The 17,638-nt window shown below is 37.8% G+C and overlaps 1 protein-coding gene across 2 annotated transcripts in view; it reads left to right on the plus strand.

Moving 5' to 3' along the window:
* APLF (aprataxin and PNKP like factor) overlaps positions 1-15,085 on the plus strand; it is a 40,211-nt gene extending 25,126 nt beyond the window's left edge. Inside the window, exons 7-11 of one of the 2 annotated variants that reach the window (XM_089519217.1) lie at positions 1,869-2,275; positions 5,667-5,792; positions 6,535-6,581; positions 9,582-9,623; positions 11,680-15,085. In XM_089519217.1, coding sequence (XP_089375343.1) covers positions 1,869-2,275; positions 5,667-5,792; positions 6,535-6,581; positions 9,582-9,623; positions 11,680-11,888 — 831 coding nt within the window. In that variant the 3' untranslated portion in view covers positions 11,889-15,085. The remainder of the gene's footprint in view (positions 1-1,868; positions 2,276-5,666; positions 5,793-6,534; positions 6,582-9,581; positions 9,624-11,679) is intronic. The other variant, XM_089519218.1, reaches the window with a different exon arrangement.
* Positions 15,086-17,638: the final 2,553 nt, after the last annotated feature.

The raw sequence follows: 17,638 nt of genomic DNA on the forward strand, positions 1-17,638 counted from the left end.
GGTACACACACCCATGGTGCATGGCCATTCAAGCCAATGGGGCTTGAATATTTGCAACCATTTTCACCCGGGGGGGGGGGGGTCCACAATGGATTGCTCGTGAAAATAGATGGACAGCTATTTTCCATCAGCAAATTAAACTTGAGTCCAATATTTCTGAGCTTTTTCGCATGTCCACCACATGTGAAAGAAAACCTGAGTTTGTTTGTTTAGACTTCCAATATTTATTTTAGGAATTTTTATACCGATTTGGTGTTAAATACCATCTGTACATCCTCTTGTAATTTTTTTCTTTCAAATCATACCTCAGACTCTTTGCTGCTTCTGATTTAACTGTTATCCCTTTGAGATTAATTGGAAGGAAACTTTCTAGCAGAAGCTTTTGTGGCTGCAGTCCATTGTATCAGATCAGACCTTCATAGTCCATGACATCACTTGTATCTAATGAAGTGGGTTGAATCCACATAAGCTTGTATTAGGAAGTCCTTCTTCCCAATTAGTCTCAAAAATGCTACAAGATTCCTTTATGTATTTTTATGCTAAAATGGTTAAAATTGATCACCCTTTCCTACTTGATTTTTCCACACTATAGTTTTCCATGACTGTTTTAAGTTGCCTTTTTTCCTCTTAGGCGTTCCCCCGCCGGCGCCATTTGCTCCGTGCGGGAGCTGCAGCAGCCAAACCGTGCGGCTCCGCGCGGAGCAAAAAAGAAGCTCCATTTCGGAGCTTCTTTTTGCGGCGTCTCTATGACGTCGCGAGGCGCCACTGGCGCATTCGCGACGTCATAGGCGCCGCGACACGTCTGGACGCTATGCGTCCAGTACGTAAAGATGGTGGCGCCCATGTGGAAGGGGCGCCACCATCTTGTACGTATTGTATACGTACTAGGGTTAGGGGGGTGCAGAAGCACCGCCCCTTCCTAACCCTAGTACGTATACAATACGTACTATATGGTGGTATGTATCCCGCCTTAGATTTCTTGATTAGTGTTCCATAAAGGGGATGGGTGGGAGAAGAAGCATCCTCTCACCATTGCTTTCCATGTTAAGGTTCCTGAGTGTTGTGTTCTTGGTCTTCTGCTATTCTGTTCACTCTTTCTCCTTTGATAACCTAATGATGTCCTATAGCTTCCAATACCACCTACATACTAATGACATTCAATTCAACCTTTGGCCCTCAACTCTCCTTATCTGTCCAGTTCTTTATCTGCCTGTTTGAAGTATATATGTAGAATATCATCGTTGTCACACTCAACACAAATGGCTTATTTTCCCTTCCAAACCATACTTCCCTCATTTGATAACACATTTCATTCTCTTGATCATGCAGGTTTCCTTTGCTTTATCTCTGATTATTCCCTCTCTTTGGCTCCTCACATTCAGCCATGTTCAACAATTTTCCTTCTTTCTGTGCAACATGGCGAAAATCTTTTCATCCCTTAGGTAAAACCTTGTGTTCCATTCTCATCATCTCCAGCTCTTGTTACTGTGACCATCTTCTGTGCTTCTCCTGTCACACCTGAGTCTCTTTATTTAATTTCAAAATACACAACATTGTTCTCTCCCACTCAGAACATATAACAGCCCTTCCTCAACATCTGTGTCCTTCCTTTAAAGGTCTCCTTTGCCTGGCCTCAACCTTTCTTTTGATCTTTGCCCCCACTGCTGTCATCCCTCCATTGCCCCCACTCTTGCTTGTTTTCCTGATTATATCTTTAAATTGTAAACTCCCAAAGGCAGGTGACTGACTTGTTTTTGCTCTCTAAAGTGTTGTATATATGGATGAATTAATCCATTTTCACTAGACCCTTACAGAAAGAGTTGAAAACTAAATATGTTCTGCATCAAATTTTACTCCAATTTCCACAGGATATGCCGGAAATCTCTCAAGAACTTGCGAAAGAACTGGAAAAGAATGAAAGCAAGATGATGCTACAAAGAGCTGGAGGTTCTACAATGCAAAACAATTATTTGCTTGAGAAAGAAGCATTGGACCTCAGCTATCAAGATAGACAGGCTTCTCAGCTCACAGAAACAGATACAAACAGTGCAAGAGAAAACACATTGGAGGATAAAAGCTTTAAAATGGAGCACGTTTCTCAGGACAAGCCATCACAATCTCCGGGTCAAAAGGGTGAGATTCAGGAGCTTACTCAAATTAATCAGACTACCAAAACAGACATTTCTAATTTAACTAGAAGTCAAAATGTACTGCAAAGCTCAAATATATCCAGTCACCAGAGGAGGGCTTGCCAGTATGGGAGAAACTGCTACAGGTAAAAAATCAAATTGTAAATCTCTTGGTGGGCCAGATTCAAATACATGTTGATAACATTACAGTAGCCTGTGGCAGTGGAGACTACTGCCAGCTCTTATATTTGAAAGGATATTTTAGTTAAGCTGGAATAAGCAGGTAAGTTGACTCTTTGGAAGCAAATTTAGGAAATTTTATTTGAGGTAGCTAGCCTAAGGGTGTGATGACACATCATGGCAGAAACAATTGTGCAGGTGTGGTGAATAAAAAATCCTGCTTTTGGCAAAAATTCAACAAGAATTTTATGGAACAATTATAACCTTATAGCCTTATAAGAATAGGCGATTTTGTGGCTTGTTTTGCATTTGTTTCCCTTCATTTTGTTTTGCTTCTGAGGATTTAGGGCAGAAGACAAAATTCAGCTAACAGTGTGATCCTCAGCTTCTTTTTTCTCAGTGCAAGTCCTTTGCTTTTGTATAGGTTGATCGTTATAAGAATTCAGTTTTAGTCTGCAAACATTGTGCTTGCAGCATCAGAACAGTGTCTGTCCATCCTGTTCTAGCCTGCTTAGCATTGAATGGCTGTGATGGTCACACAGAGAACAGGGTATTTTATATAAAATATGATAATGTTTTGGAGCCAGTTGTTTTTAATAGCCAATGTTCAATGTTTTGATAACTGGCCATACTTGTTGTTCCACTTAACATAGGATGGGGCATGTGCGGTCCTTCAGATAACATATATTTTAATCTTGTAAGCCGCCTCGATTGCATTTTGTAGAGAGGTGGGATATAAATAAATGTTATTATTATTATTATTATTATTATTATTAGAACTGCAATTCTCACCAACCCTCACAGTTGGGACAATGGGGACCACATGTTCTCTACTCTTGCTCATAATATTCTCTAAGTAGTGGCAAAAGGTAATCCATTTACTGTGGTATAACATTCATTCATCAAGGAGAATTCTGGATTGGAAGCACTGAATCTTAAGCAATTTAGTTGATCAGTAGATTCTATGTATATTTATAATATTGGAGTTGTCTTATATTGTTAATAGACTGTAGTATGAGTGCCACCATTGTCTCCCCTCTTGGGACCACGGCTTCTCCTGTAATCTTGTCTGCCTCGGACATGCTTGCAGGAGATGGATACTTCTTTCTCTGGACACTTGCCCTGCTTTTGCTCTCTTGGAGCGGGTCCCAAATATTTCAGATAAGGTAGATTCAACCTGTTTATATTTATAATGACTGCCCATTGCTAGATATAAGTAAATAAAAAAGAGAGTTTTAAAAGAATAAATTGTGATACATATCAAGAAAAATGTCAGGCACAGTCTCTTGATCCAAATCTTGCAGATGTTTGTGGCTATATAAATCAGTTTTTGTGGTGGCTATGTAGGTTACATGAGTTGTTCAAGAACAGAATATACATCTTGCTTTCTACAATAAATATTTAGGGATGGGAAATGAGTGAACAAATCTCAGCAATTGAATCAACCTTAATTTGCAGTAGTTTCAGCAGTAACAAATGACTCTGTCACAGTAGGGAGATTCTAGAGAAGGCTCATCCAATTGATTTTTTTAAAAGTAAGGCTGTGAAATTTGTTGTCTAACTGCTAAGCACATAGGAACTAACAGGATTTCTGAAAGCAAAAGTGCATTTTCTGAAGTTGCACTTAAAAGTGGATTTTTAAGAAATGCACAGCATAATTAAAAAACAGGCTTACTTTGTTGAATGGTGCCAGAGTACATTAGGCCTTTAGTTAGCAGATCATTTCCCACTTCTAAGGTGATGAAAAAAATTGTCTCCCACTATGTTTCATCCAGTTTGGAAATAGGTTTCAACCAGTGTTGTCATACCACTGTGGCTGAGCTGGGCTTTCCATAGTATAGCAGGTTGCATTTACCAAGCTGCAAGGCCTAACATCTCCCTTCAAAGGATACGCTATACCTTACTTTAATGCCACACGTTCATTCTTTAATTGGTATGTACTGCTAGAATAGACCTTTACATCTATACTCAGCTATTCTTGCATGATTAGATCTGTCCCTTGTGGGCACTGCTTTTGAAGCTGCTTAGAAAACAGTCCTCATGCCCTGAAAGGCCTTGAATATGACTCTAAAACTGTTGCTAGTGCAAAATGCAGGAGGCGGACTGGAATTCCATTAAGATATCATGTAATTTTTGTTCTCAAAGAATTGCATTGGCTGCTAATGTGTTTACTTTCTGAATTCAGGGTTCTGGCAACAAGATTTAAACCCCTAAATGGCTTGGGACCTCAGTACTTGAGGGAACACCACTCTCTATATGCCTGACTGAGAATTGGGATCTATTGAAGGGGTTCTCCTCCATGTCCCATCAGAAAGGGAAATACATTTTGGGAGGACATCGGTCTTTTCTGGGATGGTCCCCCAGTTGTGGAATTCCCTTCCTCTGGAGGCCCGATGGGTGCCAACATTAAAATCATTTTGGTAACATGATAAAACCTGGCTTTCTATTAAAGTGTTTGGGCCATGCCGATTTTATGCAGCTGCACATGTTTTATAGTTATATCATTCAAGGTTGTTTTAACTAGTTTTCAAGTGAAAAAGTATTTACTAATATTTTAAATCTTTTAAACATTTGTAATTATTTATTGTTTTGAGTTGATTCAGTGTCTCTTCTTGGTCCTTCCTGGATAAGACTTGCTGCCTTCCCCTTTATGAGTAAGAGTGATGGAGAGGGGTTATTTTTCATCCGAACACATCAGATTTCTGTTTTGTGTTTCAACTGCAAAATGCCAAGGGTATTTGTTTCCAAATGCATTTTATTGCATTGGAGACAAAATTATCCCAATGGCAAAATATAGTAGATTTGTTGGGGCAATTTTTGACCAAATGATTGGTTTTTTTCTGCATATGTGTCTGTGTTTGAAATTCCTATATGACAAGTGGCTGAAACATGGACACTGTTTAAAACTTTTGAAGTAAAATTGTCATAAAATACCTCTCTTGTATAAATACTACAAGAATATGTTACCATGGAGTGCTGAAAAGTCTCATATGTGAGGTCTTGTGTGAACCACATGGATTCCCAGTGCTGGAAGAAAATAAGTCAGACAAATATTGTTCTTATTTGAAGCATCCAAAGAGGAAATAGTGAACTTCCACAGGAGTTGAATATGAGCAGTCTTGTGGCTATATGACAGACTGAATTAAAATAAAAATGTGGGTTATTATATGATGATATAGGGTGCCATTGTGCTACTTCATAGGAAAGCAACGTTAGGTGGGCAGGAACATGTGTTTTGAGCATGTGTTTAAAATACACATCCCTGCTTTAGTGTGCTGCATTTTATTTTCCCTCATTCACATCTTTACATGGATCATTTCTTGTCAATACTTTATGGTGTATTTCTCAATTCTACAGGAAGAATCCTACACATTTTCAACAGTTCAGTCACCCTGGTGACAGTGATTATCTTGACACAGAATCTGTAACTGAATCACATAATGATAACAGACCTGAATGTCCTTACGGGACTGCTTGCTACAGGTAAGGAATTTTCCCAACAGTGATTATAAGACAGGAGTGTCATACAAGAGGGACCCCACTACCTGCATTGGAGAACCCCCTTCCTGCCCCCAAATGATTTTCAATTCTGATGAGTGCTTAACTGCAGAGATTTTCAGTAAACTCTGAGAAAGAACCACATGTCACCAGATCAGTAAATCTGTGTTCAGTTAGTCTCAATGGTGCTACAAGATCCCTTTGCATTCAAAACGTTAATTGTGTGAAACCTGAGGCAGGGGAGGGGTTGGCAGATTCAAAGCAGCTTTATACATTTTTAGTTTTTCCATTAAAAAAAGTCAGTGCTTCGTAGCATTTACTCCCTTAATGTGTCTTTTCATATATGTATGTATGTATGTGTGTGTTGGGGGATGTGCACATTACTGGGCAATTTAAATTCATGAAAGGACACTAGGCAAAACCCCTAATAATTCATAGTGAAGTTTTTTTCTTAAAAAGCTGCCAGTTTAATTAAGCCTCCTTTTTAAAGAAAGTATTCCTCTTTTAAACAAAGATAAAAAGCATTTGTCTTTACCATTTATTTGAAGGGCTTAGCTAAACATTTTGAAGTTGGAATGTACTAAAGTATTGATCCGTTTCCTTGAATTTAATTCTCCTACAGCATTATGAGTGGAATAATTTTCAGTGTTCAGAAAATGTTTTTCAAGTTATGAAGAGGATAAAGTGGGAAGTTGAGGTTTCATCTTCCCCTTCTCTTTTGTTGCAGGAAAAATCCACAGCACAAGCTGGAATACAAACACACAGCACCCCCAGGTAATGTATTTTTTTTCTCCAACTTGTGTATCATACAGATCTTTACATCTGCCAATATGACTTCATAAGGATGTCAGAGTGGGAGAGGTAAAGAATGGACCCAGGTGTTACACTGAAAGTTTTATTGATTTATATAACATACACAGTTGTTGTTCAAGGGCATAGAAATGGGCATGATTTGTGGATGTTGAACCCTGCTTGTTGTATTCTGTTTAATGCAGTCATGAAAGTCTTCATACATACTTAGCCACTGAGGATGAATATGTTCCTTAGATTTTCATTGTTAAAAAACTCAGTCAGACAGTACAGTTGGTCTTCCACATCCATGGATTCAATCATCCATAGGTGGAACATATTTTTTTTAAATTCCCTAAACCAAACCTTGGTTTTGCCATTTTATATAAAGGATATCATTTAACTACCCCATTGTATATGATAGGACGTGAGCATCCACAGATTTTGGTATCCACATATCCTCTTACTTTCCCTAGACTTCATGGCACACTGAAGGGAATTTCAAAATGAATTGGTGATAGGGCATAGATATCTGATGTTCAGATAAAATTGGAGCTATTGCAATCTCTTTGTGCAAGTCACTGTCTCACACACCATGTATTAATTTTCAATTAGGGCTGGGGAATACATGCCCCCCTCTGCTGGATGTCATTGCATTAGAACTCTTGTTAGGCCCAGGCAGCATGGCCAGTAGTTAGGGGACATGACAGCTGTAGTCTGTGATGCATACCATGTTCCTATGTTTTAGGAGGCTCTTTACTAAAGAAACAAAACATAACCAAAGTCTGCTCAAGCAGTGACACTGCTACCATATTTCCTTGGCTGTGCCAAGACCAGGCTTGCTTTTTATACCTCAGACATAGCAGGCAAACTTGAGGATAGGATGTTATGAGGGACTTAGGTGTGGGAGGAATCCTCCAATATAGGCAGAGTGACTAGATGCCAAAACAGCAAAGAAAGAAAAGGTACCGCAAAAGAAAGGACATTCAAGAAAAATGTAGAACATTCCTAAATGAAAGCAAAACAACAACAAACAACAACAACAACAACAAACCACTGATATAAATATAAATTAATGCTTCTTAGTCATGCCCAAAATGGAGGACATTTTGAAATTTCTCCTGGACAGTAGATGGAAATGTAGGACATGTCTTGCAAAAGGAGGTCTGGTCACCCTGAATACAGGTGTGGGAACATGTGTCCCTCCAGGTACTGTTGAACTGCAGTTCCCATCATCCCTCACTATTGGTTAAGGCTGGCTATGGCCCATTGGGGTCCAACAACATCTGGAGTATCATGCATTTCCTTTCCATCTCTAAGATCACAATACAGGTTTCCCTGAATGTTCAGGGAACATTTTATTTATTTTTAGAGGGAAAGGGGGTGTGGTTTATAAAGGCCTTCATCAAAGGAAAAAGAAAGAAACTGCTATAGTTCCAGGTTATGCTAATTACAAGCCCTCTGTTATTTAAGAGTAGTAGTATGTGTGTGACAGAGTAGGACTGTTCTCACATTGCACTGAATATGAATTTCCACTTTGTTGTTAACTACCCTCAAGTTGATCCCGACTCATGGCAACTCTATGGATGAGGCATCTCCAAGACACCCTCTCCTCCTCTTCCCAGTTTCTGGTGGCCTCCTTAATTGAGTCTATCCATCTAGCATATGGCCTTCCTCGGTTTCTACTTCCCTCTACCTTTTCTAACATTATTGTCTTTTCTAATGAGTTGTGCCTTGTCATGATGTGTCATTCATATGGCTGTTAGAATGGCTACATGCATTCATACTTGATTTGCATCTATGTGGTACAGTTCTATTCAAACTAGATTGCAGTTCAAGTGTGCAACCATACCTGGACTGAATAAGCACACAAATGGCGGTGTGAATTGATCCACTTATCTTCACTTTGTGTAGTTATGTAGAATGTAGACCACTGCAGGAAGCTTAGAGCATAACCCAAATCGGGCCCAAAGAACAACCATAGGAGTTGTTGAGTGTTTATCCCCTGCCCCATGAAGTAATTATTTTGAAGTGTGGAACATTTAAACAAGGAACGGAGCCAGGATATTCACAGTGGGGTGAGTGAATAAAAATCACTACCCAGAAAAGAAAGCAGAGGGACTGAACTGCAACTGATACCCTCAACTCAGCCTTCTTCTGGCAGTACCTTTGAGCCTTCATGGTGCAGTGGGCACCATGTTGAGAATTAAGTGTATGTACTGGGTGACCAGACAGCCTCCTTTTCCAGGACATATCTGGAAAATAAAGGCTAAAGACACTATTATAAATGTAAATTCCCCCTTCTTAGAAACAAGTCATACTTGAAATTGAGGACATTTTGAAATTCCTCCTGGACAGAATGTGGAAATGTTCTGTCCAGGAGGAATTTCAAAATGTTCTCAAATTCAAGGTGCCTTGTCCTTGGTTAGGACATCCGATTGGCCTGTGTGAGGCTAGCATGCCTTTTGATCCTAACCCTTCCTCTGTGATTGCCTCAGTAGTAGTACATGGCTGAGATCAAGCCTCTTCCAGCCTCTGGTTAAGTGCCTTCCCAAATGCTTCCCAACTGACAAGTCCCAGCTGTTGGCTTCTCTCTCTCTTTCTCCTTGATTCTCTCATCTGACATACATGACCCATCCGACAAAGCTACTTGACCATCTTCCAGCATCTACAGTAAAGCATCCAAAGGACACAGATCCCTCGGTCATCCTTTAAACACTTGGGTATGTGGGGCGGGGGAATTAAAACTAGGAGACAGGCATCCATCCAAATACAGATATGAATCTAGTGGTCCACAGACTGAGGGTTTTTTTGCCTCCCCATTCCACTTTGCAATCTCTTGAAATCCTGCTCTGGGGGCTGGTGTGGAACGTGGTGTGACAAGGGGGCTCCAGTCAGAAGAGAAAGAAAAATGTTCCTCTTCTAGTGTTAATAGCACTTCATTTTTCTTTTTGTCGTCTTGGTAATGTCTTTTTCTTTCTTCAGAATCTGAAAAAAGACAAACGAGGCCGAAGGATACTAAAAAAGGTCAGGAGACTGTATTTTTCCAAATGGAAGAAACAGAATAATTCTTAGTAATTTCTTTATAGGGCATTCAACTGTAAACAAGCACTGTGAAAGGGTAAATCTTTCTCTGCTGCTGTTTGGTGTTCCCCTTTGAAACAGATGTTCTCCTTTTTAATCCAAAATGGTGCTTTTTTGCAGTATTAATGAGGAAAAAATGTGATTGGTATTTTATAAGAAAATAAAAGATTATTTAGTACAGTAATATTCATCTTTTCTTCAGAAAGTGGCTTCTTACATGAGTCTTGGGCTGTCTCCCATCTGGACACTGGGCAGACCTCCTTGTCTTCAGCAAGATGCCTTCAACATATGCCCTGAGATCTCTTTGGCTAATTTAGAAAATCTACAACATTTATGGAGTTAAGAGCTCGTTAAAAGAAAAATTCAGAGCAGCATAGCTAAGCCATACTCTGGTATTTAGTTGTGACATTTAAAAAATAAATATTGGCTTGTTGTAGCCTATTGCAGAATGTCATTCAGCAAATGCACAGTAATTTATATAAACTTTATATAAACACTCTTGACATATGTATAAAAAAGGATGCATGCACAGGGCTGATGCCATGTGATGTGCTCTGCCACCAAGCCCAGTGGATTTACAAACTGGTTGTGACTATGAACTACTTCTAGAAAATGGAAACCTATCTAGGCAATATTGTAAGGTGTGTTACATACAAATTGAAATAACTGCTTTATTTGCCTAAGTGTTTTGATTTCTTTTAGCATAATCTTATCTTTATCCTTAAAAAAAATTGTTCCTTACTGAACAATAATACTCAATGGATTAGGACAAGGACCCATAGTCAAACTTTCAATGACATATTCACTTTCCTAATATAAATATACTCCTGCCTCCCATAAAAATTAGTAACTAAACTACAGTACATATAGCACAAAGCATATATTTTACTGATAACATTTCTTGTACATAGTTTTGCCACCATAATTTTAATTATATGTTGTAAAACCGAAATGCTGGTGAGAAACAGGTATGTGGGGTTCATGCAGTAGTTAGGTGAATCTGATCCAGAATTGATAGTGATTTCCTTCATTATGTACCTTAAGAGGTACAATAGATTGAAGAAGAACAAGAAACTGTTAGATTTCTCAATTTAATTATTCCAGATAAATTGGTGTAAAATCATTAAAACTAGGATTGGTAAATAGAGAACAGCAAATATTACTCAGAAATTGGAATGCCTTTTTGACAAGAGAAGTCCTGCCTTCTCAACCTTTTAGAATTACCTAGAGAAAAAGTACTGATACTACTCATTCTTGCCTTTAATAACACCATAGAAACTATTCCATCACTCACTCAATTATTTTTCAAGGGGAGTTAAGCATATCCTTATTTCCCCCTTGCTTAGATACCTCAGCTATCTTTTTTAAAAAAAATCTTAATCATTCCATATAGATTAACCTTTCTGTAGTCTTACCACTTCTTTAGAAAAATGAGATTAATGTTTTCATCTAGTAATCAGAGTTGGTCTGCAGTTTGTATTACATGTAAAATTCATGCTTGTCTGAGACGGGATTATTGTGTTCCATCAACACTGAGATAGTAATATGAGAAGCTTCATTACACAGATCTGGTGGCTAAGCTGCGGAATTTCCTATCATTTTAGATAGTCTTATTATGATCTGATGAGATGTTGTCCTGTGTTCCACATAAATCTTACGGCAGGTTTGAACTGGCCAAGCTCTGATAATGTCAGGGTTTTTATCAGATTGTTTTATTGAGGGAGGGGGAAACAGGAAAAATTCTGTGCTTGAGGGCAATATTTACACAGTCTCAAATCTTCACTAACATTAAACATGAATGTTAGTCGCATCTGAACAGTTCATATTTTATCTGTTGCTATAGCAAAGCTGTGCTAACTAAGAAGCAACTTGTATATAGAAAATCAATTATTAAATATTACAAATCATATCTTAAGATGGTCCAATAATATTATAATTTTGTACTGTTAATTAAATTTCAGGCTGTATATTTCTTTTAAAATACATTTTTGTTCTCCAGGGAAAGGCAATTTTTTGGAGGATACTGATAATGATGGTGAGCCAAATGAATATGACCAGAATGACAGCTTTATTGATGATGAAGAGGAAGAAGAGTGTGACCCTACTGATGAAGATTCTGACTGGGAGCCAGATTTTCCAGATCAGGATAAAGAGGATGTTGATACACTTTTGAAAGAAGCACAGAATTTTGTGAAAACCAAGAAATAGTTGTATGCACAGATTTGTCAAAATTCAGGAACCATAACAATGCATATTCTACTGATTTACTTACAGTTTCCTGAAGTTAATTTAAATGTTTCATTTTAGAATTGATTTAAACTCTTATTTAATTGTGTGTGAAAGTTCTCTTGGTTGTGGCTCTTGAATTTAAGATGGGAAGACACAGCTGCAAGATTGTTGTGATACTTGCTTAGCACAGATTTATACTCATTTTGAGAACAAATGAAGGGGGGGAAAAGGATACTGACATACAGCCAGAATTTGTTTTGAAGTTCTATCCAGTTGAATGGGTTAAAATATTTAATTCAATCTCCATTGACATGCATGGGATGAAAAATACTTAAAGTTGGCTGAATTTTGCAAGTGAAAAATAATTCCTTTTCTCGAATGGTGGTTTACATACATATAAATGGATTATGTCTGTAAATCATCTTTACCTATGCAGTTTTCCCCGCAGCTGATTATGTCAGTGGAAAGATCTTATGTTCTGGGCAGTGTCACTTAACACCACCAATTAATGTCTGTTGTATTGTGACAGATAAGGCTTTTGAGACTTACATGGAGAATTTTTATTTTCACTACTGAAATTTATCCTGCCTTTTGGATTAACTGAAGGAAACACTAAGTAGCATATATGAGTGAATCATAAAGCTTTTAATTAATAGTTAAAACCATTTACATTCTGGTTCATTTATGCTGTCTGCCTGGTTAACCCAAGCACAAATAATTACTGTCCATCTTTGCTTGTAATATGTCATCCAGCACTACAAATAGGCTTTTCCCCCTTCCTTTGTATTTGTAGAAAACTTCTGCTGAAAGATAATTATCTCCCAAATCTCTTTCTAGGATGGGGGAAGTGGCTGTAGACCATGGCGTTCTTTCTTTTGACTCGTGTTGATGTCTGACTGCCAAATGACTGACTTTGCACTCCATGTTTGTTTGATTTGCATTTTATGATCCCTCTCACAGTAATTGATTTGTAACGGAAAAGATTCTATATGCTATGCATTGAGTCAAAAGAGCAACATCTCACTCAGCAAATTGCTGAGTGGCAACACATGTTCATCCCCAATAATGCAATACTTAAACATTCTGAAAGTGTTGGAAATACAGCAGTGAATCTGTCTTCTTAAAAATATAAGAGTCAACTGTAAACATTCTTCAACAAGGGAACAAGTCTTCCTCTTGTGGCACTATCTCAGCTCCTTTTCCAGAACATTTTGCCCTGAGTTATTTTGTTTTTTTTCCAGCCCAAGAGGGACTAGTGCTTTGCTATTTTTCCTTTCCCCAAACTTAGCAGCAATGCAGGGCAATCCAAGCTTTCTCCCCTATCTTGAAAGAGCTAGAAGAGTGAGAATTGGCATAGGCTGGGGGTGGTCTCAGCTATAATGAAAGGAGTTAAGGGTGGCAAAGATTTGGGGGATTGAAGGTGGACAGGGATAAGGGGGGAGCAGTTGCAGAATAATCCAAAGTATTTGTTACAACATTGTGTTTGTCATGCCACATCTTTGTAAGGAAGCTGCCTTTGTGTCCCCTTGGATACTTTCTGGATCTGTGGAAGATTTGGAAGTTTTCACTTGTCTCCGTAATATTGCATTAAAGGTTTCCTGATTATAAATCATTACAAAAACATGGGTGATCACCCTGTCCTTCCTGACCTTCCTGTTTTCATTTGAATTCATTTGGATTCCATATCATGTGGAAAGAAAGGTTGAATCAAATTGTCAGGAAAGATTTGATTTTTCCCTGGAGGAGTGTGGCCAAGAATTAAGAAGGTAGCAATGCGTAAGTGACAGCTAATCAGAAAGAAAGGAGGGAACAGCTTGACCTTGTTTAAGTAACAGGAATAATAAATTCAAAAGCTTTGTCAGCTGTTATGCTCTTTTAAAATTGGTGCCAGTAATTCAAAGTTGGCCAAATTTTACCTATCATGTGTCAGACACCTCAGAAAGAACAATGCCATATAATTCTGTATTTGTCAGAATTCAACTGTGGAAGCATATAACTAATTAAAAAAAATGAAAATTGCTGTACATTCAAAAATGTTGTATAAATTTTGGAAATATCAGCGTCTTTTAGAAGAAATGCTATCCAATTCAATAATATCATATGGTGTATGCCAGTGGGAAGAGTGGAAAAGAATTTTTTCTAAGAAAAATGAGATATTTTAGTTTAATAGATAGAACTTACAGACTCATTTTGCTTGTTCATTTTTTAATAATTAAAACACGATTTCTTATTCTTATGGGACTGATAATGCATTCTTGGAACTCTGTGTTTCAGTATTACATATAGCTGAGAGCCATTCTGGTGTAGTGGTTAGAGCATTGGATTATGACTCCCTACTTGGCCTTGAAAACTCACTCGGTGACCTTGGGTGAGTCACACATTCTCAGCCCCAGAAAACATTTTAGCATTACCATAAGTCAGAAGAAACTTGAAGGCACACAGTAACAGCTACCCATAGCTATTTTTATAGGTAGCTTGTTTTATTGATTGGAGCTATAATGGCGACATCATAAAACTTCGGTAAGTTTTTTGCTAATATTGTTTATAGGCTTCTTTTCTCTTTCCCATGCCATACTTCAGATAATTCATCATTAATTATGGAATATATTTTATAGGTTATATACATCATGATTGGGTTCTTGATTTTTTTCTGTACATATGTAAAAAGATTTGTCAAAACAAAGACACCACAGCCCTCATAGATAACAGTCTACAAATTGACAAAAGCATTATTCATGGTGGAATTCTAAACTCATAATTAGGAAGGGATTAGAATAACCCAAAAGAAATATAGCTAAAGGGATTCAGGGATAGTAGTAGGTTTTTTTGTTTTTGTTTTGCAGCTAGAGCTTTATCTGAATAGCTTAAATGGCATCTTACTAAAAAGAGATTTATTAGTTGCTAGTAAACTGAATTCTGTTTTTCTTTTGTAATCTATATCACTAATGCCATAAATACAGTGGATTTGCAAATTATAGTTTGGACACCCATTAAAAAATGGAGTAACATGTACACATAATCTTCTGGCTCAGTTTAAGGCATTGATCATAACAATATGAACATTTTTAGTTCGAGGAACTGGAATAGTTTTAACTCTACACGCTTCTTTGCTTCTGTAAAATCAATAGTTCTTTGACTAGATAAGACATGGAGGCTGGGAAAATTAGTCCTTGAGAAACCATTTATGATGAATGAAATATATGATTTTTTTATTAAAAGTACTCTGAAAACAAACCCAACAATTTCTTACTGTGATCAGTTGAACTTTTATTAGTTCTCTTGAACTTGTACAAGGATATAGAAGTCAGTTTAGCATATAACTACCCTGGCTTTCCAATTATGGTTTAGAAAACAAAAATCAAGCAGCCTTTTCACATAGGGACAAAACAGATCGGCAACAATAGCCGGTTTTCCGTTGGCTTGTGGGCATGGCGTATGCATGATGCATGCCCCCAAGATGATGAGAACATGCTGTGAAGCCGCCTCGAGCAACCACATGGCAGTGATTGTAGACACTACACACTGCCGAAATCTGGAAAAACAGCTGCCATGGCATCAAAGGCACCTTTTTCCCGATGCAGAAAGGAGTGATTTTCTGCCATTTCTTTTTGCACAGGGAAAATGCTGGGTTGGAGGTGTTGCCTTATAGTCACCATAAGTCTGAAATGACTTGAAGGCACACAACAGCAATCTTCTTTTACACTACTGCAGAATTTGAAAAATAACATGAAATTCGGAGTGGTTTTGTTTGAGGAGTTCCCCTTTAGAAACTTTTCTTTCTCAATACTATCTAATAATGACCTGTTCCTTCCAGTACTACCTAACATACATAACAATAATGTAGAAATGAGGTGTCTGCATGACATAATTATGTCAATATCACAATACTTAACTGTCATGGATTCATACTGAGGTATTCTGGGATGTATAGTTTGTTGGGATACTTCAAAGGTACCATGGTTTCTGGCAGAATAATGTCCATTAACCCTGATTCTCTTTCAACACTTCATAAAAATGTTGTATGTTTTTACAGCATTGATTCCTTGAACTACTGTGATATGTAAGGAACTAGATAGTATCGATTGTTTGGCACGAAAGAGCCAATGTAGCATGGGACTACAGGTAATCAAAAGCAGGAATGTTTTGTCACTTCCCAATTCATTTTTCCCCATTAAAAAGATTTATAGTCTGCTACAGCTCATTCTAGATGCTTGGTGAAAATTTGGCCCCAAGATGTTGTCCACCTATAGTATAAAAGGGGGATAAATTTAAGAGTGTCAGATTTGGAAGAAGGAAAGATCCAGGTTCAAATCCACACTTGGCCATAACACTGTTGGTTCAGGACCTACCAGTAACCTTACTTACTTGACTATTAGTAGGCTAAAAAGTGTGTGTGTGGAAGGGAGCATTTCTGTCATCTAAATTCCCTGCAGAGAATGCAGAAAATATAATAAACAGAAGATTGGTATAATGTGCATTAGCCAATGTATAGAATCACTTTTCTTATCGAGTTGTACTCTGTCCAGAGAACTCTTTAGAATCAGAGGTGGTTTAAAAATATAATTAATAATGATATGTAATGAATAATTATAAAATAATTTTTAAAAAATCAAATAAGCACTTTTAATTCATTGAATCAAAAAAGAATTGGTACTTGGAAAAATATTAATAAACAATACAGGTAAAAGCCCATTGAGGAGATATGCAGTAGTGGACTGTATCGAACAATGATCTGACTTAGTATCAGGCAGCTTCCTACACTCCTCAGTTTGTTCATGTGAGGCCCAAGAGGAAATGCAAGCTGCGTACGTTTTTAATGTGACGTACAGAGGCAATGTTAGTTATTTCTAAGACATTTGTCCTACCTGTACAGAGTCTGCTTTGGTTTCTGAATTGAAGTGGTGAAGGAAGGTCATTTCTTCTTGCATCTTGCTTCTCCTGTTTATTGTTATGCGCAAATTACTCCTAGCATCAACATCTGCCAACTCTGAGCTGTTGCTTTGCTGGCAGCAAAGTACTGTGCTCACACAATATACCTAGCAAAATTAAACTTGTGATGCCAGCAAAAGAGCCTTGAAGGTCAACTAATAAACCCTATTACACCAGCCTGAAAAGTCTTTGTAGAATATTGAATATCTTCCATAGCTGAAGTAGGAATAGGGAGACCCTGGGCTCCTAAATCTTTGAGGACTATTCTTTAATAACTAAAATGAATACTTCTGGATTGATTTAGCTTCATGAGATGTTTTGAATGCTTCGTTATGAATCTTGCTGTTATCTTTGTGTTTCAAGCTGTAATATTTCCATAGTGACAGTTGAAAGTAGTGATAAGAAAAGAAGTAAAGCATTTGCAGCAACCTTACAAAGTGATAATTTTCAAAGATATGGTCTGTCATAACATAAAATGATGCTGCAGAAAAGGAATCTAGTAGTACTTTTAAGTGTAACTGAGGGCCCAAACAGACAGGCCAAAATAAAGCTGCTTCGGGTCACTTTGGAGGTATGCTATTTAAATGACACATGCATCTTAAGAGGCCAGAAATTGCGCCAAATCTGCACACCAGTCCTTAGGACTGGAGCTTGGGTTTGGTGTGGCTTTTGGACTCTTAGGATGCATGCATCATTTAAACAGCATACCTCCAAAGTGACCCGAAGCAGCTTTATTTTGGCCTGTCTGTTTGGTCCCTGATTTACATCAGTATGGTTTTTCATTGATGTCAGTTCACTTC

Source organism: Sceloporus occidentalis, unplaced genomic scaffold (assembly GCF_023333645.1).
Source record: "Sceloporus occidentalis isolate IW3139 unplaced genomic scaffold, rSceOcc1.0.p SCAF_4, whole genome shotgun sequence".
NCBI classification, from domain to species: domain Eukaryota; kingdom Metazoa; phylum Chordata; class Lepidosauria; order Squamata; family Phrynosomatidae; genus Sceloporus; species Sceloporus occidentalis.